General features: G+C 39.3%; 1 protein-coding gene across 3 annotated transcripts in view; it reads left to right on the forward strand.

The window, feature by feature from the left end:
• The window catches only part of LOC148359969 (glutamate receptor 3), a 205,040-nt gene that overhangs the window by 167,673 nt on the left and 11,700 nt on the right, over nucleotides 1-25,667 (forward strand). For 2 of the 3 annotated variants that reach the window (XR_015851267.1, XM_088343424.1), the window contains exons 12-14: nucleotides 162-360; nucleotides 14,673-14,920; nucleotides 17,128-17,242. Coding sequence is in view for 2 of the 3 variants with exons in the window: in XM_088343424.1 (XP_088199550.1) it covers nucleotides 162-360; nucleotides 14,673-14,920; nucleotides 17,128-17,242 (562 nt within the window). In the remaining variant the exon portion in view is untranslated. The remainder of the gene's footprint in view (nucleotides 1-161; nucleotides 361-14,672; nucleotides 14,921-17,127; nucleotides 17,243-25,667) is intronic. The other variant, XM_088343426.1, reaches the window with a different exon arrangement.

Here is a 25,667-nt window from a genome sequence, read left to right on the forward strand (position 1 = left end):
AAGGTTGATTTTTAAGGGGGTTGGATTTAGTTGAGATTAAATGCATACAAATTCCAGCGACCATTATTCCTTGTCATTTTCCTTAGGTTGCAGAGGGGTTTAAGATAAAGCCTCGTGCAAGTAATTTTTTTCTGTCTTCCATGTCACGGTCAACCTATTAGGTCTCTCTCGGGCCGCATAGTTGGGGGGGTGTGGTGGTTCTTCACCCTCATCATCATCTCATCCTACACAGCCAACCTGGCTGCTTTCCTGACAGTGGAGAGAATGGTCTCTCCTATTGAGAGTGCAGAAGATCTGGCAAAGCAGACAGAAATAGCATACGGCACTCTGGACTCAGGTTCTACAAAAGAGTTTTTCAGGGTGAGTAGTTCTTTTGCCACCTCACACACAATGCACGTCATTATGTTGCACATAAGGCTTGTTCAATCATAAAAGCACTAGTGCGCGGAATGCCACTGATGAAGTCCTTTTTCAGCTTTTCCAAGTACGGAAATCTTGACCCAAGCAGTAGGTGTGTTGACACGGAAGCAATTCTTGAAGTCTTTTGACATGAATGTGAAATTTAAGCGGCGGTACTGCAGTGCGAGACCTTGAGGTACCAGGGCTGTCAGCACAAAGTGCGATAACAACTTCGAAAATTCCGAGGTGATAAAAGCGAGAGAGCTAATCAAGCGCCCGCATCAGACTCAAACTCAAAAGGGGTCTGCTCATGAAGTATAATTAGTTAGGCAGCCTTGAATGGCAAATTGGACCTAATGAAGAAGAGTTTTGTGGGTCAAACTGAGGAGCCTTTGGATGGGATGGGCATTATGTCCATTTCCTGAATGGACCAGGAGGGAAATTATATTAAAAGTGATCAAGCAGATAAATCAACATTAGCATCTAAAAGCAAAACTTGATCACTAGGCTATGGCTCTCCTTTTTTTTAAGCGATGGTCGTTTATTTTGACCGCAATAGCACTTTTGAAATCATTTGAGTTAGGAACATTGAAAGGAAGAGATAATAATACAACAGCCTTCTGGCTCACTAAAAGCAAGTATTCATTTTTCTCACAAAAAGAACAACTTTTGTGTAAAACACTAAAAAGACATTTCGAAAAGGATGTTTCTCACAAAGGCATGCTCGGCAACTATGCGAATGTGGCGATTCTCAAAAGACTGCTCCTTTCTTCCTCTACGCCGCACCTTTATAAAGGGTGTTTTTAAATCTGGAAGATGACGGATGCCAATTATAGATTAGGTTCCAAACCTGACAACGGCGACACACTTGGAATATCTAAGAAGTGGACGCCAATTGACGGTTTTCCCAGCTTGTGCTGAATGGTTGTCCTACTTACACTCTGGCGTTCTAACCGAAAATGACATGTGTGAACTACTATTCTGAGTGACTTTTAATTAAAGCTGCAGAGGCTTGACATGAAAAAAAAAAATACACTTCGCATTAATGAGATCCATACGGCATCAGCCAGATGGAAATTTCAGTGTCTCAACCCCATCATATAAAGCCAAGTCTAGGAGATGCAGTGCCTGAATTTTTAATGACTTCACCTGTCTTGTGCAGAAATGCTTCCCCGATATAATGCCATTGTTTTTAATGTAACCAAGAAACTTGATCAGTTCATCCCCTGCAAAAAATAAAAACTTTGAAGATGGTAGTCATATCATACAGTACAGGACATGATGTGTAGACATCATGATACGAAACTCAGTCAGAAAAGTACATCCCCAAGGCTTTTTACTTCTGTTCTCAGTATGCTTTACTTGTCTTAATTACTGAAGGACATGGGCCACAATATTGTGCAAGGGTGGGCAATCCTGGGAATTTTGTATTGATTTAATCCAAGTAAATATAAATTAGTACCGATCGATAACGATCCAATACTAATAATTTTGCTTGGGAATGTCATGATCATTGAATAATTGTAGCTTCCTCGTCCTTGAGGTAGTTTATATTCATGGTAAAAACAGCACAAAGAGCTTAGGCAATACCATTGTTTTTTATTGTTTTAATTAGATAACTAAAATGCTAAGTTTTACAGTATAAAAACATATATAAATATTCCTGTTACCACTGTTTCAAAACAAAAGTCAAGAGAATCAAACCAAAACAGCGAAAATGTAACCAAAATAAAATAAAACAAAGTTAACTCTACCTTCCATTGCACAAAATTTTGAAAATGAAGTCAAAGTGTAAATAGTGTTATTAATGCAATGTAAAACAAATGAACAGTTTCAAGAAATACTCCATCACAACAACTGTCATGATGACTGATTAGTATCACCCGTGCCCGCTTGTTTGCGCAAGCCGCTGCGGGCTACCTGATTGGTTCCCCGTCCTTTTTAAGCCCAGTCCTTTCACTCACCTGTGGTCAGTCCGTCAGCGAACCTCTGTTTCTACAAGGCAAACACTTTGACTCTGACTCCCGTCGGTTCCGCGTTTTGCACCCGTTTTCCACCCGTTTTCCACCCGTCTGTTCCTGATTTTTCCATTTGTCTCAGTTTTGCCCTCTCCTCCCGGCTTATGACCCGTTTTTGATCCCAACCACGTTTTGTCTCTCCTGTCCCGGCTATCGACCTGTTTTTTCCATCTTTGACACCATGATCTCCCGCTCGGGAAGATCCACTTTCGCATTCGGAACACATTCCTATTCTGTGAGCGGCTTGCCTCCCGCGTCCAGCAAGCCTTTTCTCTTTATCTCAATAAACTCGTGAGAAACGTTACGGGATTGGAGGTACCATTTGTTCTGGACGTGACAACAACTATTTCAGAACAAAAATCAAGAAAATCAAAACGAAAGAGCAGCAATGTAACGAAAACACAAATACTGTGTGTCAACAATGTTAACAGGCCAACTAAAATACATTCCATTGCAGTAGGGGCGGCACTAGCTCAGGAGGTAGAGCGCTCGTCTTGGGATCAAGGGATCCCAGTTCGAATCCCGGCTTGTCCGTGTTACATGTCGAAGTGTCCTTGGGTAAGACACTGAACCCCTAATACCCCCAATAAGCAGGTTAGCGTCTTACATGGCTGCAATACAAGGCCGCTGTTGGGAAATGTGAAGCACACTGTAAAGTGCTTTGGGAAGTCATTGACTTGAAAAGCGCAATATAAATGCAGATCATTTAATTTAATTTCACAATATTTTAAAATTACATTCTATAGTGCAGAAAACAATGTGAACAACATCGGTTTCAATTTGAAAGTTGAAATGTATCGCTAATCTTATGACCCACCAACAAGAATATTCTAGTGATAGTGAACATGCAAAGCCCGTATCCAAGACAATAGTATTGATCGGATCCAAGTACTCGCTTAGTATCATTGATATCGATATTTACATTGATCCGCTCGCCCTTAATGTTGAGCAAACGACTGTTTGAAGATAATCAGAGGGCCATATGCAACGCAAAACCAGCAAAGAAGCAAACATGTAGATAAAATATAACTTTAGGAGAGAATATGTTTTGCAGGAAAAGGTAGTCTTATATTGTCCAACAAAACATAGTGGATTACATTTGTCTGTATCTCATTTTGATATCACAGAAATGTGGATTTTGCACAGGGGTGTACCTATAAAATAAATACTGGCTAAATATAAAAATTCAACATGCATGTCTTCTATTCTTCGAATTCGCTGGTGTTGAATTCATACATTTTCTTTCTATCCAGTTTTGCACCAGGTTTGATACGTATCTAGTCATGTGGAATTTTGTTTTGTCTTCAAGTTTTACAGCAAATGAACTATATCTCAATGATGCCACAAAGGGGATAAAAATCAGACTTGAGACACCTGAAGCATGTAATGTAATGGGTTTTACCAAAAAAAATGGTTTTGAACTGCAAAGTAGACGATGGGGCAAAATAGTGGCTTTAATGACAAATTGAAGCCGGTGTTTAATTACATGTAAAAATAGGATGAGCCTATCAGAGACCCTTCATGCACCTCATTTAACTGGCTGACCATGAAAAGAGGATAACGACTGTGAATTAGCCCGAAGCCTCGTTTGCCCCTCAAATAATTTCCCCCCTCCAAAAAGCCCGAACTGCAAAAGCTGTTCATCATACCGAAGTGCAGGTGCGATGACGATGGAACAAAAGCTCATCCACAGTCACCAACGCATTTTTGCTCCGCATACAAAATCAATTTCACGTCTCAGCTATTGTGAAGCAGACACTACAGCTACCGCACAGCCCTACCCGAGGTTTAATGAGTCAACGTTTTAAGCAAAGCCAAACTGCTTTTGGCCAAAGTTGCATGAAGAGGAGACAATTTATTCCGTGAATCCGGAGGCTGTTCTGCAATCACGACGCCACATTGTAACAGAACTCCCCGAGCCCTTGTCGTGTCGTGTTTGGGGAGAGTATTGACTGACGGAACTTCTATAAAGATTACAGCTTGTTTGCATATAAGAGGGAGCTATCAAAAGTAATGATAGGCGACTGCAAGATAGGTAGCCTCTGGCAAAGCGTCATCCTCAGAGACTATTGCCTTAGGGACAAGCTTCAAAGAGATGTCAGGCAGAGTTCGGGATATAACATGACATAAGCTTACCTGTCAAAGCCTCAACTTGTATTTCTTTGGACGAATTGAGTCCCTGAGAATAATATGTGAAAGACAATAAAAGAGAAGAACAACATTGCCAAAAAAGAACATAATAGGGTAAATCTTCCTTAAACAGGGTGTTCTAAAAGTCTGGTACATTTTGACATTGAATAAAAACTACCGTAAATTCCAGCGCACCTGATTATAAGCCGCACCCACTACATTTAAGAGGAAAACCGATTTTGTACTTACACAAGCCGCACCTGTATATAAGCCGCATGCGCCCACATTAAAACATGTAACACAAACACAAAATTAACCCAAACCCGACTTTAAGTCCCGCGATTGAAACTGAATGTCCTTCATTAAAGTACACAGTCCAAAAGTCACAGCCGGAAAAATGAACGTAAAATGATACCGGTACTTAAGGTTTCATGCAGACCTGAAGAGTCCGGGTCCCGTTGAAAGTAATCCAAGGAAAAAAGTGTATATTTCCAAAGGTAAGGGTGGGTAAAATATATATCCACTATTGTCTGCCTCGTCCGCAAACACGTCTCACTTTTACTCCAATTCCCGTCAGCCCCCGTTGTTTTCGCCCCTTCTTTTTGATTCGCCCGTGGAAAACATATTAGAATAAGTCTCTAAAATAAACACATTACAAAAATATACAGTTGCAAATACATATTATCCATGGCTACACATATTTACAAAGAAAGACAGTACACCGAGAGAGTTTTCAAAGCTTTAATAATAATAATATAACTTTCATCCATGCAGTTAATGGTAGCAACACGCTAGCAACACGCTCGCAACACAGTAAACGGGCCTGGTAAAAATAACATACTGTAGTTGTAAAAATCACGGTAAACTGTCCTCACCTTCCTCCTTAGAACTGAAGCCATCAAAGTCGTCTTCCTCAGTGTCGGAAAGAAACATTGTCATATAGACGTCGTCCCACGCTCCCATCTATTCCTGATTCTGTGCCCTCCTCTCCGTCACGCAGCAGACCGGCTTTTCAGAACCCGTTGGTGATGGTGGATTTTTTTATGCTGCCCTACGCTCTCAGGATCCACTGGCAGACTTGCGAAAAAGTTGCCTTTCGCATGCGGCCAGTATTAGTGAAAGATTTCTTGCCGCGAGTCAAGCCAAGAAGTTGCAGTCTTCCTCGGCGCATATATTCTACCGGTCTAAATCTCACCTTTTGTACTCGAGCGCCGCTGGTGGCCATTAGAAAAATTACATAAATTGGCCGCATCACTGAATAAGCCGCAGGGTTGAACGTTTGGGAAAAAAGTTGCGGCTTATAGTCCGGAATTTACGGTACTACGGATAAAGAAACACATCTGGTATGTCCGGAAATCTTTTCATTTCAGTTGTTACATGGAATGTTCATAGATGTACAATGTGAGCACCATTTGACACACAATAAGCCAATAGTCAAGTCCATGCCAAACTTGCCCAGCATTTCATTGTCAATGGTTTCAAAAGCTTCTTTTATTCATCCCTTCACTCATATTTTGGATATAGGGAGCCCGTAGACCAATCGTTTAACAAATCCTCACAAAAAGAGACAGCATGGTGTGAGATCAGGAGATCTGAGAGGCCAGGACACTAGATTGTGATAATTCTGCCCAGACTGTCCAATCCATCGGTCTGGCAGGGTTGTGTTCAGAAACTGTCTAAATCTGAGAGGCCATTGTGGTGGCGTCCCATCTTGCATGTCAAGGTACGTCTCACCATTGACTGTTGCATTTTCTAAAAAGAATGGTCTGTAGACAGCTTTCTTGAACAAAGCACATCTTGCTGATGTTCAAGAGGTTCATGTAGGTTATCGGTACCCCGTGTATATGTGTTATGCCGGTTAAGTTGCCATTTACGTGGAAAGTCTCCTATCGCTAAAAACAAGCCAGGCGTTAAATCTTCCATTTTATGTTGCATTGCAATGAGAAAGTCTGGACGAGCTGGGTCATTAGTCTCCTTCAACTGTTGGACTAACTGTAGCTTGTAAGGCGTCATGTGCAGTTGTCTTCTTCTTAAGACACGCCAAACAGTATTGTGGAAACCAAGAAAGCATTTGGAGGGTACCTGACTGACAGGACTTTGGCCATGTCAGGAGGTCTCCAACTGTTTGCTTAACTGATAAGAATTTGGATTCTAACTATTTGCTTGACTAAAAAATAACTTTTTGGGGTCACCACGACTCGGATCAAGCACCCGACTGGAGAAAAACAACACGTCAGCACTGACCGAACACAGTATAAATGCGACTGTCTGCCCGGACAACTTCGGAACATGACGGAATGTTTGAGCGAAATAAACAACGTGTTCCCCTCTCATTTCGACTCTCTTTGCTCTCATGTGTATATGTTTTGGGGCGGGGCAGATATACGTCCTGCTCCGACATATTTGGCGCCCAACGTGGGTCAGTTGTTGTAGGACACTGACATTCCCTGGTGGCTCTTCTGATCGATTTACGGGGGCTCTACTGGAAAACAGTTCCAACTTGTTCAATCACATCTTCTGAAATTTAGGGACTCCACTTTCCTTTAGATAGGCATAAGCACCCATTCGTTATTGGTTTAGAATGTCATCTCTCTTTGGACATCCTCTCTGGTTGCTTCCTTCATATTTTTTTGCGAATCAAACGTTGAACAACAGACCTCGGTTCAGTGTTTAGCCTTTCTGGTTGAGAGAACGCCATTATGGGTCTAAAGAAATTTAAAAAATCAATAGCCTTACAGAAAATTTAATGTTATTAGCTTTATATTGGCTCGACTTTTATCCAACTATCATTAGTTAAGAGGGATGTGAGGATTTCAAATGTGCCCCGTCTATTCAGACACTATTGTGTTGTACTGGAGAAACTTAACACTTCCATGAATAATTGTTTTTCCAAAATTACTCCCTTAGCTTCGCGAGAAGCATTTTTGGCAGCAATTAGTTAACGACATCACCCTAAAACAGAATCGTGTTTGGAGCCTGTTATTTGTGTCCCAGAGTATGCAGAATAATGAATTCATTATTAGGCAAACTAGGAAAACAATTGCAAAGACAGACTCGGATCGCATCTGCTTTTGGAACAAAACTTTCTGGCTGAGCATCAATTCGAAAACAGCTTCATAACCTTGTGTACGGATTTATATTTTCAGTACGTATGTTCCTAAAACATAGATAGATAGATAGATAGATAGATAGATACTTTATTCATCCCCGAAGGGAAATTCACTTTTCCAGCAGCATCCCTAAGCTGAGAACAATCGAAAATAACTGAGAACAATCGAAAATAACACGGGAGCTGCTGGAGTGGCTGCCATTCGTGACGGCGCCGGAGAAACGATTCAATTTGAATCATGTACAAACAAACAAACAATTGAATCATGTACAAGAAACGATTCAATCTGAATCATGTACAAACAAACAAACAATTGAATCATGTACAACAAACAAACAAAATATTTATGTTTCAATAAGTGGAGTGTTAATAAAATGGGGGGAAAATAATTTCTGATACTGATATAACCAGGTAAAACTAATTTTAAGTTACCTGTCCAAATGAATGTTGTGCCATCTCACCTTTCCCACTCTCTCTGCTCGCTCCTGAAACTTTATCAAATAGTCCAAAATTTTACCTCATCTTCTCCGCTCACCTCGTCGTCCTCTTCCCGAAGTCAAAGAGCTGAGATCACAGCTGTGTGTTTATTGTCACTACATGTTGATCGATGAACCATTGTGCAACCCCTCAAGATGACACCACCCTTAACCAAGTTTTCTTTTACAGGATGTCAGGAAAAAGATAGCTTTTATGTCAGCAGCCCTTGGTTGAGGCTCGTGTTAAAGCCTAAGTGTGTAATATTTGACAGCTAGATGGCAATGTTGTCTAACGCGAAAGAAAACAGTGCCACAGAAAGCAGCAAGACGTCATATACTCATATACTACGACATAAACTGACTGGTAAATAGAAATTGTTATAATTTCAGAGACAGGACTATGCATTGTGAAAACAGACAGGTACACAAAACAATTGTGCACCAGTAAACATTTATTTACATTTGGGCAAATGTCTCCAACATTATGACACTATTTTAGTCACAGTACCAGAGAAGGATGTTAATTTTGTTGTGTATTTCACGTTATGACAATAAATGTGTTACTTACAATGCTTAGAATGGAATAGAAATGTATTGTCATTGTAACATGTAATGCTCTACGAAATTAACATTTGTCTCTGGTACTGTGAGTAAAAATAGAGTGAGAATGAGATGAAAGTCCTGCCTTTTTTGTCTATCGTCTAAACCACTGCTTAAAATGTCAATCATTAAGTCGAGTTGGCCGGGCTTCTGTCACACTTTTTTTTTGCCTCTTCGTGAAGGATCTGCACAGCACGCACTTACTTTTACTCAAGTAATCATTTATATTAAATAGTCTGTGTAATATAGTGTAATAATCTGTGAAGCCCTTTGAGACTCTTCGTGATTTAGGGCTATACAAATAAAAATGACTTGACTTGACTTGACATTAAAAAAATGCTTAACAAACTTTTAGTTTAACTTAAAACCACTTAATCCAAACACATTTTCCCCCTCGGTGTTGAGGTAAAGGATGCGCGGCTTCCTCCTCCCACCTCCTTCACGTCAGACGTTATATCTGCTTCTTGCCGATAGCTTACAAGCTATACAATTTTTCTTTCTGCTTTTGGGCCAAATATTTCAGGTTGAAATATGTCAACTTGATGTTGCCAAAGCCAAGTGCCTCGAACAAAGACACCGTACTTGTATTTCTTTCTCTCTCTCTCTCTCCCTCTCTTTTCCAACCCTTTTCTCCCACTCTCTGTCTCTGTCTCTTTCACTCTCTGTGTCTCTCTTTTTCTCTTCCTTTGTTGCTCTTTGTCTCTTTCTCTCTGTGTCTTTTTAACTTCTTTTGCTCTAACTTCTTTTTTTCCTTTTCTCTCTTTTCTCTTTCTCTCTATCTACCCTTTGTGCTTTCTTTTTTCTTCTTCTGTCTTTTTATTTCTCTTTGGATTTATTTCTTCCTCTCCATTTCTTTTCCCCCTCTCTCACAACTTTTTATCTCTTTTGTTTCTCATGCTCTCTCCCGCTCTCTCTTTTTCTTTCTTTGTCCCACCCTCTCTCCTTTTCCCTCCCTCTTTCTCTTATTTCTGTATCTCTCTTTTTTCTTTCTCTTTAATCTACTAGTCCGATCCCCGACAGAATGTTTGTTCTATCGTGTGGCCCCCCGAGTTAAAATGAGTTTGACACCCCTGCTCTACACTGTAGTATAGTGTTTATGATTAGGCGCTCTCACGGCCATGACTTGGGTTTGATTCCCGTTGTATCCAACTGCAAATTTTGATTGAGGAAAAAGTAAAAAAAATTACACAAATATTTGATAGTGTGCGTTATACACAAGTACATTTGGTAAGTCTCTTTTTTTACAACCAAACCATGCTTGTTTGGCATTCTCTTTGCAACGGTCGAACATCCCCTGTTGAGACTCCGGTCGCCTCGCAATCAGTTTATTTGGATTTTGGTCGTGCCGCTTCCCCGCTCGGATATTGATGAATTGACTTCATAAAGTACTGAGACAGCACACTCTGTCGTCAGTAATCAATGCCCAGATCCATTCTTTTGTCTCGGTTTAAACTCAGTTGGAGCTTTCTGCATCTAAGCAGATGAGCCTGCGGTCTTTGGGGAAAATCGTCCTCCAGACTAGCGTCCTTCTCATGCCGTTTGACGCATGTAAATTACAAGTCCGCGTAACCGGATTGTCAGCAAAAACATCACATCAGACTTCGAGACCTCCTCCCCATCCCTCATATTTGCATTCAAGCGTACTAGCCAATGTCCCGACTTGAAGCGTTTTTGTCTTTTCAGGGGGAACATTCATCACGGAGGCTTTTTTAATTTGTGTTATGCTGCTGTCTCATCTCATCTTCACCCTTGGCCTGACGCTCTATGACAAATGCCCACCAACAAATTGTATATTACACGGAGACAGTAAAGCACTTTCCTCAGGTCAAGGTTAATGCATGTGTTTATTAATAGAGATGCATTAGAGATGAATATGTTGTCGTTCACGGGGCTTTTTAGGACACTGATGAGTCTGGTCCGGATGACAAAGCTCAGTATGGGTGATAAATCGCAATAGTTTATTTTATATTCAATTTAATTATCTAAGATTTACAGAACCATTGCTTTAACTTGGGTCAGAATAACGATTACCGTGATGATTGCTTTTTCTTTTCCTCTGGGTCTGTGTCCTTGCCAAGTACCTCATTGTAGAGGTGAGCAATACTGGGAATTTTGGGATGGATCTGATCCGGGTAAATACAGGGCAGTATTGATTGATACCGATACTAATATTTTTTTGCTTGGAAATTTCATGATCAATGCATAACCTCGCGTTAGTTCATAATTACAATAAATACAGCACAAAGACGATTGGTACTAAACAAGTTGTTGTCAGGAACCGGAACAGGATCAGGACCCAAATGCGTGATGTTTCTCACACGAGCCTTTTATTTTACGGAAAATGGGAAGTCATGCACATTAGGGAGCAGTCTGGCATGGAATGATAGGAAGCCAGAGGCCAACGAGATCTATCCCAATTGCCTCAGCAGATATCGGACAGATGGGGTCGATACAGGACGGGACAGACAGGATAGATATCAAAACAGGATATCGAAATCAAACAGGACAAACTAGATGGGAACGAAACTGGAAACCGAAATTAAACACGACAAAATGAACAGTAACAACACCGGACAGGAAATACCAACAGGAAACAGGACCGTTGCATGGCGGAGGTTTGTTGATGGACTGACCAAGGAAAAGTGAGAGCACTGAGCTTAAATAGACGTATAGCCAATCTGTCAACGAGCCGCAACTGGCGCCACACGGGCGGGGCCAATTGGGCACCATGGCAACCGTGACAGTTGTATCTGTTATTAATTAACAACTATGCAAACTGTAACAGTATGTTTTTAAATGCTCACATTCATTTTCCAACGGTTTCAAAGTAAAAGTCAAGAGAGTCAAACCAAAAAATTAGCAATGTAACAAAAACATAAATATTGTATAGCAATGTTAAGAAAACTAAAATACCTTCCGTTGCACAATATTTTGAAAAAGTCAAAGTGCAAAATAGTGTAAACATTACAATGTAAAAACATTTAACAGGATGAAAAATAAAATACTTCTACAAGGAGAACTATTTCAGAACAAAAGTCAAGAGTGGTGGAGATAAAGTTAAAACACACTTGAATCCAATTTGAAAGGTATAGTATATGTATCATCTTACAACCTACTAACTACATCAATAGTTAAAATGAAAAGACTATTGATCCCAAGACAATACGAAAGACCCGATTCAAGTACTCACTCAGTATCGATTACAGCAATAATTGGATTGCCCACCATTAGTTTACAATGCAGATACATATTTTGTTGTAAATAGGTTGAGCTGGTGCCAAAGTACACCTAGAGAAAGAGGCAATTAAAGTACAACATAGCAAACTAGGAAACAACTCCTCAAAAAAGTGAGTGATTTAGACAAAAAAGTATTCCTATTCATAAAACTTGCTCATGACTAGCATTACTGTATATAGTACCAGCATCTGTTCAAAGTGTGAAACAACTTATGCCAGAATAAATCCAGCACCATTGAATAATTTAATTGATGCTTATTATAGATAGTGCTCAACTCACCCAGATTTTGCCGGCTGGCTAATCCTTACCCGAGGCACTTGGAATATGCTCATCGGAGTAAGGCTGCAATGGGGTGCCTGGTGAATGAGTAACCAGCCTTCTATGCTAAAGTAGAATCCCACAGTCAGGATAATACAGAGATGTACCAACTGAAAACATTTGATGTGTTTATAGCGTTGGAATAAACAATAAGAACTTGGATAAAGTAAGTACTTACTGGGAAGTCAATCTATTAATTTTGATTACCAGTATTTCTTGTTGTGGTATAATTAATATATGCCTGGGTAAGGTTCGGCCTGAACCTCAGCCTGCTTCTTTTATCTTAAATGTTCGCTATACTAGAAATAAGAACCAAGAGACTGCATTTTTTTTTACTTATTTACTAGATGCCAAATATTGAACAACTGTGGAGCCTTCCTTTACATGACGTGGAAGAAGTCTGTCTTATCTAAAATGGTGCCGAGTCTTATACGGTCTTGGGGACCTAACATCACAAATGTGCCAAGATGAGACCAAATGGTCTTAACTGGTTCAAACAGGTTAATGTATGCAAGAGTGCTTTCAGCTAGTAAGACAATAAGCAAGGGCAAGTAACAGCTACCTAGTGTGTCGGCACAAGTCATCTAATATCCATTCATCCATTATCTGATAAATAAAAAGGCTAGCAAACGACTTTGATTGGGTGAGCAGTACAGGTGGGCAGATCCTTGCACACAGCGCAAGGCACTTCCTTTTCTCTCTCTCGCTCAGTGCAGTCTACACCGAAAGTGAATATGACTATATGCTTATCGTTTGCAGTAATTAGTGACATTTTTACAAAAGAACTTTGCATGCACGTTGTTTTGAATCCGTTATTAAGGACACATTTTATGGAAAAAATTTGCCTCAACACTCTTAACTGAAGGCGGAAGACAAATTGTAAATGGCATATTTACATTGATTTGGGACACAGGATTTGGCATTATTTTCATTTCATACATTTGATTAATCATCAAATGACACACAGTGAAATAAAATGTCCTGAAGAATAAGCTTTGGTCTAGAGAGCGTGTTTGGCAGTTTCTTAAATTTTGTCTGAAAATATATGATGTGGCTCTCTCAATTTGTTTTTAGAACATTTTTTTGCTTTTATGGCTCTTTGGGTCAAAAAGGTTCCTGACCCCTGGCTTAATCTAACACCAGTAACGAAAAATCAATTGTCTGTATTACAATGACAATTTATTATTCAAACGACTTTGTATAAAAATTTGGGGGGCATCTAATAGAACAGTAAAGCACGTGGCATTTGCACCTTATTTAGAAAGCACTTTTGAGCATGTTGAGAATATTCATTTTGGCAAATGGATGTTTTTCCTCAACATTCGTCTGTCATTTTATCCAATGGTATTTGGCATTTTGGTATTTGGGAGTAATAAGCTTATAGTGAAACACATAACAGTTTTTAATACATGTGATAGTAGGAAGATTACCATTTTGAATCCCTGTTTAATTATAATAAAAGCTGCTTATTTACATAGTTAGAAAAGGCAAAGGATAAGCCACTAACGTAGCAAGTTCGCACTTACTAACTTATTATATTGAGTGTCACAGCAGGGGTAAAAATTGTTTACGGATGAAACAGATAGAAAATGTCACTTAGCAATACCTACGATGAAAACACAAAAGACCCCTGGCCTCACATCAAAAGCAAGTTCCCCTTAAAATGGGTGCAAAACACCAGCTACAATATGCAATATCTCCTTTGTTTGAGTTCATGAGCTAGCTTGTTGTTGTGCTAGCAGAGCCTGTTAAGTAATTGGGGCTTTAAATGTGCTTAATTTGTTTGTTTGATTTATACTAATTTTATTCACTTCAGTTTACATTGATTACTTTAATCTACTTTTAAATTAAATGTGTTTTTTGTTGATTGGATGGATTTTGATAATTAGATGATCTGAGTGGCTGTTTTAAGAAAATCAATTAATACGAGTTACTTAGTACTTGAGTAATGTTTTCACCAAGTAATTTTCAGTATTTGAAATACTACTTTTACTTCTACTTGAGTAATATTTTTTTGGGGCTACTCTACCCACCTCTGCCATGTAGTGAGGACAGTAGAGTTACAAAATGTTGTCAATAACGTGTTAAAGTACTCATTACTGAGAAAAGTGATTGTGGTCCACTGGCAACAACCCTTGGAGGTCTTTCCATATAAAACATGCATTTTGTAAATTATTGTGCTTTGTGATCTCCCTTAAAAGGGCAGAACAGATTTTTCTGAAGTATTTCAAGATATCGCCATGTTTTCAAAGGATGTCTTTTAATATTTCTTGATTTTCAACCCAGCGATCACCAAGCTCAAAATGCTACAAAATACATCATAGCATATTCATGATTCGTGGTTTTCTGAAGCTCTTTCTCCGGTTTGTGTTCTCTTCCACACAGCGATCCAAAATAGCCGTGTACGAGAAGATGTGGTCGTACATGAAATCGGCCGAACCGTCGGTGTTTGTTAAAACCACACCGGACGGCGTTGCCCGGGTACGCAAGTCCAAGGGCAAGTTCGCCTTTCTCCTGGAATCTACTATGAACGAGTACATCGAGCAGCGCAAACCCTGCGATACCATGAAAGTTGGCGGGAACCTGGATTCCAAAGGCTACGGAGTGGCGACGCCCAAAGGCTCAGCATTAAGGTGGGTGGAATAATATAACAATATCCTCCGTGTTGTTATAGTATTCCACCTACCCTGATGTCCCCTGTTGTCATTCTCTTCCCACCCTTTCCTTGTTTTATTTTATGGACCCAGAGGTAATGGTAGTATGGTTTTCAAATGCACTTGGATAAGAAAAGATTTTACGCCATCATTGGTTAGGTTCACACTGCGGAGCTTAATGCCCAATTCCGATTTTTTTGTTGAAATCCGATGCTTTTTCGAGATCGTTTACATTTCCAACTTAATGGGACTTGTACACTGCTGTTTAAAAATATAGCAGTGCAGTGTGACTGACAAGAATATCCCTGTTTTTTAGTATATTTTTAATTGTTACATGTCAGACAAGTTACCAGTAGGTGCAGTAGATTCTCAGAAAACAAACAGGACCCAGCATTCATAATAGGCATGCTCGAAAGGCTGTACAATTTGGCAAATACTTCCAAGGGGTGTGTTACAAAAAATTGCAGTGTGGCAACCAATCTCTGACTTCATCAATTTTAGGGAAGGAAAAAACAAAAAAACAGGTGTGAATCGGGTGGCTTGAGGAAAATGGGTCGTTCAAGACACTGATCCAAAAAAGTTTTTGTATATCAAGGTACTTGAAGAGGCTATGTTGTCTTATGCTGAAGAGGACATGCCCTATACATGGTTGTTTCAACAGGACAATGACCCCAAACACACCAGTAGACAAGCAAAGTCTTGGTTCAAAACCAATAAAATTATTGTTATGGAGTGGCCAGCCCAATCCCCACATCTCAATCCAATCGAGAACTTGTGGGGTGATATCAAAAATGCTGTTTGTGAAGCAAAACCAGAAAATGTAAATGAATTGTGGAATGTTGTTAAGCAATCATGGAGTGAAATAACAACTGAAAGATGCCACAAGTTGGGTGACTATGCCACTCAGATGTAAAGCAGTTATAAATAATTGTTAGGATTGTTAAATACTCCCATTTTTAGGAGGGGGGGACTACTAAATAGTTTTGAGTTTGTACAGTCAACAGCACACACTGCTCTTTCTCTGAACACCCCCCTTTAAACTATTTGCCTAATTGGACAGCTTTCGGAGCCTGCCTATTATGAATGGTGGGTCTGGATTTGTTTTCTGAAAATCTACTGCACCTACTGGTAACTTGGCTGGCATGTAACAATTAAAAATATACTAAAAACCAGGAAAATTCTGGTTAGTCACATTGCACTGCTATTATTCTGAACAGCACTGTATGTGACCTCCTGCGTGAATGCCACCAGTGTCCCGCATGCGCAGAAGAGGATACTTGATGTCAGAATCCGCTCAAAATTTATTAAATCCAAAACCATTGAATGCTCTTCGTGTTCATGTCCGCTATGGTTGTTGTTTTATCCGCTTCCTCACGCCTCACTAAACACCGAATAGTGACGTCTGTCGCCTATCGATGGTCTTATGAATGCGTCTCAAACGCTCACACACCAGTCGCTTCCAAAAGATCAGATTTGAATCGGATCGAGGACCACATATGTAAGTGGTCTGGATCTGGTGTGAAAGAATCGGATATGTGTCGTTCAGACGGACTTTAACAGATCGGATACAAGTCTGATTTCCCTGCAGTGTGAAAATAGCCATTGTCTTTTCAAGAATTTCTCACAAGCGCTAGGGTTACTGTTTAATCCAACCCATACGACAGAGTTAAAACAACGACTCATTTCATGTGTCTTTTATGTCTTACTTTTGCTGTTCCCCCTTCATCTCCCCTTCCGTCCTACCTGACTGTTGTGTTGTCACTTTTAATTTAACAGTTCAATGGTTTTTCAATTTAGCCTTTTTAAAAGCTGTGCTGTCACTTGTGTCAAATGTTAATTGCATGATGTTTGCTGTTGTTGCTTCTCTTCTCAATGACAAGTGTCCCCATCCCGCACACTTCAGTACTAAACTACGTAAAACCCTCTTGCCACCTTTTCCAAGATTGAACGCTGTCTTTACCTTAAGTGAGCCTCTTATCTCTCCTGAAATTCTTAAAATGCAATTTGTCCTTTTCCCATAACATTCTGATTAATAGATTATTTTTCGTAAGCAACCCCTCCCTCCTGCTACAGTGGTAGCTTCTCTACCCTGACCTGATCATAATGCTTGGTACACCCTATTACTTTGCATTAGATTTCTCACGGACCTGTGCATTTTCTTACAAGCTATGTTTTATCGTTTCAAGAAATGCTGTTAACCTGGCAGTTTTAAAACTGAATGAGCAAGGCCTCTTGGACAAATTGAAAAACAAATGGTGGTACGACAAGGGAGAGTGCGGCAGCGGGGGAGGTGACTCCAAGGTCAGCCTCGATGTCACCACAATCGGGTACTACAGTGCAGAGTAATCGGCAAGGCTGTTACGGCAAAACGACCAGAACCAGATCATACAACAACCTGCCCTCCGGCGCATCACTAAATTGACGGATTGTCTGACCGGACTGTTTAACAACTCAGCTCAAACAAAGGAGCCCTGCTTAGCAAACCGGAGATTAGTGACAACAAGTGCGCATGAATCAATTCATGACGTGAATAAGCTGCCCTGCAGTTGTGAAAGTTTGGCAGTCTTTATTCATACTTACAAATCTGCATGGCAGCTCATCACTGGGATAGTTGCTAACCTTCTGGAAATCCTATGAGTAATCGGATAGGCATTTTTACCCTCAACAGACGTCAGGTCACGAAGATATTTACTGGAAGTTTTCAACATTACGAGCATTCCTGTTTTCCAATTGAGGGATAGAAGTTATTTTTCTGAAACGGTACCCACAGCTGCTCTGTGGACACCGAGGCCCATAATCCGTGTGTTCCGATGCCAACGGGATCAATCATTCCCGACGGCATGAAAACGGTTTCATGGAGGCCATGAGGAAAGCGAGGGGAACAGCGGCGTCTTGAGGGGACTAAGCATTGCACATTCCAACGTGAGAACTCTAATTAACATTTCAAGACCTGTGATTTGTTTTTAATGGCTCATCTGATAAAATACCTTCAGTCCGATCCCACTATTGAGCTCATTAATAACGCAGCGTTGACCCTTTTGATCACAACCTGCCTTCCTCTTCTGTGGCTAAATGATGAATGATTTTCCTATTACGCAAGCTAATGGCGCAATCGTTGAGCTTCCAGCTCAACCGTAACGGCCAAGTATAATATTACTCTGATGACGCGCAATCGTACGGCGCTATATTCGCTGAGATACATATGAGACAGTCGCGTTATAGTCTTTGCATTCCAGGTCAATGTCGAGACAAATGATGCTGTCACCTCAAATGGGGCGATATTGGTCAGGTAATTGGTTGGATGATATGCAATGTGAAAACCTTTTGTGAACCACAGCTGTGTTGCACCATGAACATTATTTGTCACGAATCGGCCTTGACCACAATTAGCAGCTAAACAGGAGTCAATCTGTCTTGAAATAGAAGAGTCCTTTCATTTTATATTTATATTTTAAGTGCCTGTTCAGACTATATAAATTGTATGTTGATAGAAAGTCAATTGAGATCTGTTGGCATTCAAGCTTTTTTTTTGCAAAACTAGGGCTGGGCAACAGGGGTAATTATAGTTTTAATCAGTTTTAAAGAAATACAGCTAACCAAACAAACATGTGGTAAAAGAAAGTATGATTTAAAAAAAAAAAAACGATTTTGACCTTTGTGCTTAATTGGAAATTGTTTGTCCAGTTTGATGAAATTTCTTACATCACAGACAACAAATTTCTTCCAGAGTGGTATAACAAGTTGGTGTATAAAACAGCGCTGTTTCCAAACCGAATTTATTAGTGTATACCGAGTTTGAGAGTGCATTGTATACGAGGTTTTACGTTTGGTAATTAGTGCAATGATTGAAAAATCGCTGACTCCTATCTTAAAACATTGTTTGTAACGGGTTTACCCTGGTTGCAGCAATGAGAGTGCTGAATGCTGACCACTAGACCACCGGTGATATAGATCAATGAAAAGGCATTTGATTTTATGACACTAAAGCGATATTTTATCACAGTACCTGAGACTAATGTTTGAGAATGAAGAAAACGGGAAGTCGCCCTGAAAGATTTAAATAAAATCAAAAAAAGCTCCATGAAGGAATTTTTTTTTTTTTTTAGATAGATAGATAGATACTTTATTCATCCCCGAAGGGAAATTCACATATCCAGCAGCATCCCTGAGCTGAGAACAATACAATAATAAAGCAAAAAGAATACAATATACAATAGTGTTATCATGCTGTACAGTACATTGAATGTTTTTTAAATCACTTGGAGTTGCATTACATAGCTATACAAGAACATTTGGGTTTGGATTTGGATTGAAATAAGCCACATTTGCTGCCAATGGGGTAAGATTTTATGTTTTGTATCTTAGAGATCGATTCTGATCCTGCATTTCAAAACTGTTAAGTGGATTTTTTTTTGGGGTTTGAACAAATTTATTGACACTAATAACAGAAAACAATCATGACAATCTCAATAGCAATTAAGCACATTCACAATATTATACTCCAATATGACGTTTTTAACAGCAAACACAATGTGAGGTTTGAACAACCCTTCTCGAAAATCTTATGTTTTAGTGTATTTGATGCTAACTACTAGACCACCAGTGATATAGATCAAAGAAAAGGCATTCATATTCATCGCATTACAACACTATTTTTATTCACGGTACCTGAGACTAATGTTAGATAATGAAGAAAAGAGAAAGTCGTTCTGAAAGATATAAAAAAAGTAAAAAGCATTACGAGCAACGTTCCCTCTAAGCTGCGCAATTGCGCACTGCCCGCACATTCTCAGCGCACAAGAAAGCCAGCTCACAAAAACCAGGACTCGAAATTGCTTATTAAGAAGGTAATTAAGTCAAAGTTACAATGCATGAAGGTAAAAATACACGGGTTCCCCTGACGCTGTGTTCTAAATGCGGTATTTGGAAGTCAAGGTCGAAGTAGATCGAAGTTGAGTAAATTCAGTAGAGTTTTTCGAGAACCGGCTTCTTCGGCTCGGCTCACTAAAAAGAACCGGCTCTTTCGGGTGCCAAACGGCTCTTCAGGTTGTTTTTGCTTCTTTCATCCCTACATGAACAAATATTGTGTAAAATTGTGCACAAAACGACGTAAAGGAAGGGGGAAATAGAACAAAAAAGAAAACAAATACCAAAATGAAAAAGTAGTGAAAAGCTGAGAAAAAAAACAAAAAGAAGAGAAAAAAGAAGGAAAATTTCAGAAAAAAAGCCAGAAAAAAAGAAAAGAAACAAAGGAAAAAAGTAAATAGAAAACAAAAAGAAAAAAGTAACAGCTAGCAAAAAAATAAACACAATGACATGTTTTAAAAGAATTTTTAAAAAGTAGAAAAAAACAGGGAAAAAGAAGAAAAAGTTTGTGTATCATTCAAATAATTTCCAATTATATCAAGCAAATCTTGTTGCCAACATTGTACTTCCACTAAAAAATGTGATTAAGTACAGTCAGACCCGTGGAAAATTACAGGGAACATTGATTACGAGGGAAACAAAACATTTGTGTATCGGATGCTAACTACTAGAACACCAATGATATAGATCGATGAATCGTCATTCAATTTTATCGCATTACAACTCTAATTTCATTCACAGTACTTGAGACTAATGTTAGAGAATTAAGAAAACAGAAATTCGACCTGAAAGATTTAAATAAAAGCAAAAAAGCACCACGAGGGGAACAACTTTTTGGTGTTTCCGATGATGAATCAGACTTTGAAGGACAATACATGAATACATAGTAAGTTTTATATTTAGTGCTGCACATATTCAATGATGTTTATCACTTACAATGCTTAGTTTGAGCTGAGAAAAGTAATTCAAAATTTTATGATGAAATGCATTTAAGTGTTAGGGGGGCATGCATAAATGCGTTAAACGCATGTGGAAGCAAAAACAAACCAAAACATTTCGCTTCAAGACTTGGAAATAAAGTACACATTTCATCTTCTTTGACACACATCATCAATAATAACTTGAAATGTATTGTAATCCTGCTGTATTACAATGCACTTTCTCTGATTGTCAAATCAATCAATTCCTTATCAGTTGGACTTTTTGTGCAAATGCATTATTTGTGTCTTTAGACAAGCCTCGTCAAACCTACGGCCTGCGGGCCTGTTCATGTCTGTTGGATAATTTAGTCTGGCCTGCCACAAATGTCTGAGTATGTCACCAAAAAAAGCAAGTCTGTAGGTAATTTCCATCAAAAGTTACGGTTTTAAAAATACATACAAACCCAATGCTCTGTGCAGGTGCTAGAGGGCAGTATTGGGTTTTATAGTATTATGAGTTTTTCCAGGAAGTAGAACTCAATCCACTCAACTGTTAAAGCATTGAAACCATTCAATGCCAAATGTGAAAATCCTTTGTCCTCATTATTGGTGAACAAAGCATACATGCCAACCCTTTGACATTGAAATTTAGTAGTTTTTACCGCGCGGTCTATTTTTACGCGCGAAACACAACCCGTCATCAGAGTATTAAAAAAAAACAAATGTGTGTTTGTTTAAATCCTGAAGTGGCAACCTTTGACTAAAATGGAAATCCTATGCGATCGTTTGACGCACAAAAACTTAGACTCGCTTGAAAAAAAAATCCGCCGTAAACTAAAATAATAGTCAAGTCATGTTTATTTGTATAGCCCTTTATCACAAGGAGTCTCAAAGAGCTGCACAGACCAAAGATCATTGCAAACTACAGACTATTATTACATCATCCCCTGATCTAAAACCTACATGAGGGCAAGGAAAAACTCAAAAACCCCAGCATGAGGAAAATGAAGAAACCTTGAGAAGGGACCGCACATGAGGTCATCCCCCTTCCAGGATGACCAGGCTGCAATAGATGTTGCCATAACAAACAATACACAGATATTGTCAACATGAAATATAGGTCATTCATACGCTATAGAATATAAGTGTGTTTTAAGCCTAGATTTAAACATTTCCACTGTGGTTGTAGATCGAATCTCAGTGGGCAGAGCATTCCACAGCTCCGGGGCCCGAATGGAGAACGCTCTCAAACCTGCCGATCTCTTCTTGGCTCTTGGGATCACGAGTAGACCAGCAGTCTCGAATCAATATTTTTGATGTTTAAAAAAATTGCTTTTTAGGGTCGAAAAGCGGTACTGTTTGCAGTTATGTAAATGCGTTGTTTAAAAAAGTTCTCTTGTTCTCTGTGATTATGTTATGTTATAGTTAGGTTACTAATGTAGGCTGAATGATGAAGCATAATACTAAAAAAACAAAGCTAAAAATTTGGAATCAACGTTATTTTACTGGTCTGGCTTGCCAAGAACAGAAAGTCTGGATCATGCCGCAGAGACATCGCTGGTTTGGACCCTGAAAGTGGCACTATTCATTAAATAAATCAGTTGGAATGAAAACTTAACATTTATAGCATGTGCAAAAGAATTAGATAGATAGATAGATAGATAGATACTTCATTCATCCCCGTAGGGAAATTCACACTTCCAGCAGTCTCCTTTGTTGTTTATTAACAGATTAACAGGATGCCCTCGGGGTGCTTTGTTGTAGTTTAGCCACAGCGGAGTGGATGATGTCACACGCTGGTCCAAAAGTTCGACGTCCCTGCAGCAGATGGAAATTTTGTGCCCAGGGTTACACCACCTCGTGTTCACGTAGATAGCGAGTCCGCCTCCTCTCTACTTCCCGCAGGCTTTTGTGTCTCTGTCTAACAGTGCTGAAGCCAGATAGCTCCGGGTAGCTCCACGTTAGCGTCCGGGATGCTAGACATGAGCCACGTTTCCGTAAAACACAGCAAACTGCACTCCCTGTGCGCTTTGATGTTTTTCAACAGCACAGCCAGTTTGTCGGTCTTATTTGGTAGAGAGTTCACATTTACCATGATTACGGACGGTACCGAAGACTTGTAAGGCCGCTAGCCGCTTAGCTAGCTCCGGCTCTCCATCCATGATAGGGCCCCCTCATCACGCCGGCACGAGAATTCTTCAGGGCAAGGAGTTGATTCCTCGAATGAACGCATTTTTGTGTGTTAAAACCCATAACGATTGGATAGAAAGTAATCCAAAGTGTAGTTGTCAAACGGGACGAAAAATAACGCGGAGCTGCTGGAAAGGCTGCCTCTTGCAGCGGCACCGCTTTGATCTTTATCTGTTAAGGTTGTTACATAAACTGCCAAATAAGCACCAACGCTTTTATTCATTCACTTTAGAAAATTTTCAAAATGTTGATCATAAACACATTACTTCGATGTATTACCCAGCCCTACAATATCAATTTATAACTGACATCGTTTACATGGGAAAAGCACCAGAAGGTTGTTTCTTTCAGGTAATACTATTCAAAGAAAATCTGTGGAAAAGGTCAATATAAAATAAATGCAGGTTCTTGCATAGCTCATCATGCAACAGCAGCATCAATATGGCCGGAAATGCGGGTAATGGGTCCCCAAGCAGCACCATAAGTCAGCTCTTAAGCCTAGATTAAATATTCTCCTCCTAAGATTTCCTCTTGAGTCACATTTTTGCACTATTTGCATTGCTAATGCCGCTATGTCGCTAAGCTCATTAAGCCATTTCTTTTGTTACTGAAAGAATACTCCAGAGCAATAGATGAGAAATGTATTTATTTGGCTAAAACTCAGGTTGGTACTCCCGTGTTTGCTCTCTGGGTTGTTTAATTTATTTAGTCTCGAGTAATCAAAGAGGCTCGATTAAACATGGCCCCGAGTATTCACTTGCAAATGGTGGCTTGCTTGCTTACAGCTTGCACTTTCTACTGGTGGTGTGTTGTTTGCGAAGCGTTCTGTCTTCTCTTGCCATCTCTCTTTTTCACTCCCCTTTTCTATATCTCTTTCTTTCTTGATCTTTTTGTCTCTCTTTTTCTCTCCACTTTCTGTTTTTCATTCTATCTTCCTCTCTATCTACTGTCTCTATCTTTACATTTATTTCGCTCGATCTTTCTGTCTCTCTGATTTTCTCTTTCTTTGTCCCTCTGTCTATCTCTATCTTTTCTGGTATTTTTCTCTCTCTTTATTGTATTTATTTCTCTCTTTTTTCCCTCTGTATATTTCTTCTGTATATCTCTTTTACTCTCTTCCTGTCTTTCTATTTATGTCTTTCTATATCTTTTTCTCTCTTTGTCTCCATGTAAATTTATCTGTACCTTTATCTGTGTGTCTCTTTCTCTCTATTTTTCTCTTTCTTTGTTTCCCTCTCTTTTTTTATTTCTCGCTTTCTATCTCTTCTTCTGTATCTCTATTTCTTGATAAATTCCGCTTTATCTTTCTCTCTTTTTCTGACTGTATTTTTCTCTTTTGCTCTCTCGATTTATTTCTTTTCATTACCTGTTTCTCTGTCTTGCTATCGCTTTCTGTTGGCCTCTTTTATTTGTTCTCTCACTTTTTATTTCTCTCTCTTTTTCCTTTTTCTCTTTTTCTGTCTTTCTCTTTCTTTCACTATTTTTTTTTCTTCACCTCTATTTTTGTCTTTGTCTTTCTGTTTGTGACTTTTCCGGTGTCTCTTCTCTCCTTCTCTCCTTATCTTTTATATTTGTGTCTTTTATCTCTCCATCTTTCTCTCTGTCTCTCTCTCTTTCTCTCACTCACGCTCTCAAAGGGGCTCGAGACAGGTCAATATGAAAGGCAACATCTCTGTGTTGTTTGCTTAGTATAGACAATTTAAGAGTCCAAATAAAGTCTAAATTCACTGAACATTGAAACAAAAATAACATAATAGCATAATAGTTTTTAGAAATGAATTAAATAGGCACATAATGTTTTTTCATTAATGGTAATAGATGATTAAAAACAAAAAAATCAGAAAAGTCATTTGGGAGCCGAAAAATGTGTCCCTTTGTGAGACGAGACGAAAGAGCCGGTTCTCAAAAAAGAGCAGGAATTCCCATCACTAGTCTCTACAGAGGCTGGCTTTTACAGACCTATTTTACACGCACACTTGTTTCTTGCCCTTGAGCACAACGCAGCGCAACTGAGATTGAGTTTCAGACACAGAGCATGTTATAGGGTAATTGCATTGTTAATCAATGTCTCCACGAGGCAAAAAGACACTGGGGTCTTCACAAACGGTTTTCACGCAGATGTCTTTGAGGCATACAGTGGCCTAATCTTCTCTTTGAGCATTATGCGTTTTGCCTTGATCCCTTCGGGGGGGGGGGCATAGTTCCCGCAGGGAGTAGTTATGTCACTCTTCTATCGATTTACTATTTCTTTGCCCTTTCAATTTGCGTTACGTGTTTCACCAGGGAGATAGAGCGGAAACATACATGAACCGTACATGTATGTAATAATCCAAATGTCATGTTGAAGACACCGTACACAGCGGATATCAAGCTGGGTCTATGACTCTTTTATTTTTATAGTGGTCACGATTTAACTGTTATACCTGTGATAACGCATACGTAATGCAGTAAAGACACTGTGGGTGTCATATACCATAAAATATGTGAGGTAACAGTACATGTTTTTGCAAATAATCTATATATATTTTATGTGTATTTTCCAATTATTTTCCGAGATAATGCACCTTGAAGACTGCCTGTCTTGTCTTTGACTACCAGAGCTGTGACGTCATGAGAAGAACACCGGCACGTATGCCATATTGGTTTATGTGTTAAATTGTCTAAGAGGTTACAAGTTTCAAGCAAAGATTTGGTAGTTTTCTGCGGAAAATACCTAGGCTAAGTGTTGCAGGTGAATGCAGTGATGGTAA

This window comes from Urocampus carinirostris, chromosome 9, assembly GCF_059441175.1.
Source record: "Urocampus carinirostris isolate Australia breed hairy pipefish chromosome 9, RoL_Ucar_1.0, whole genome shotgun sequence".
Lineage (NCBI taxonomy): Eukaryota > Metazoa > Chordata > Actinopteri > Syngnathiformes > Syngnathidae > Urocampus > Urocampus carinirostris.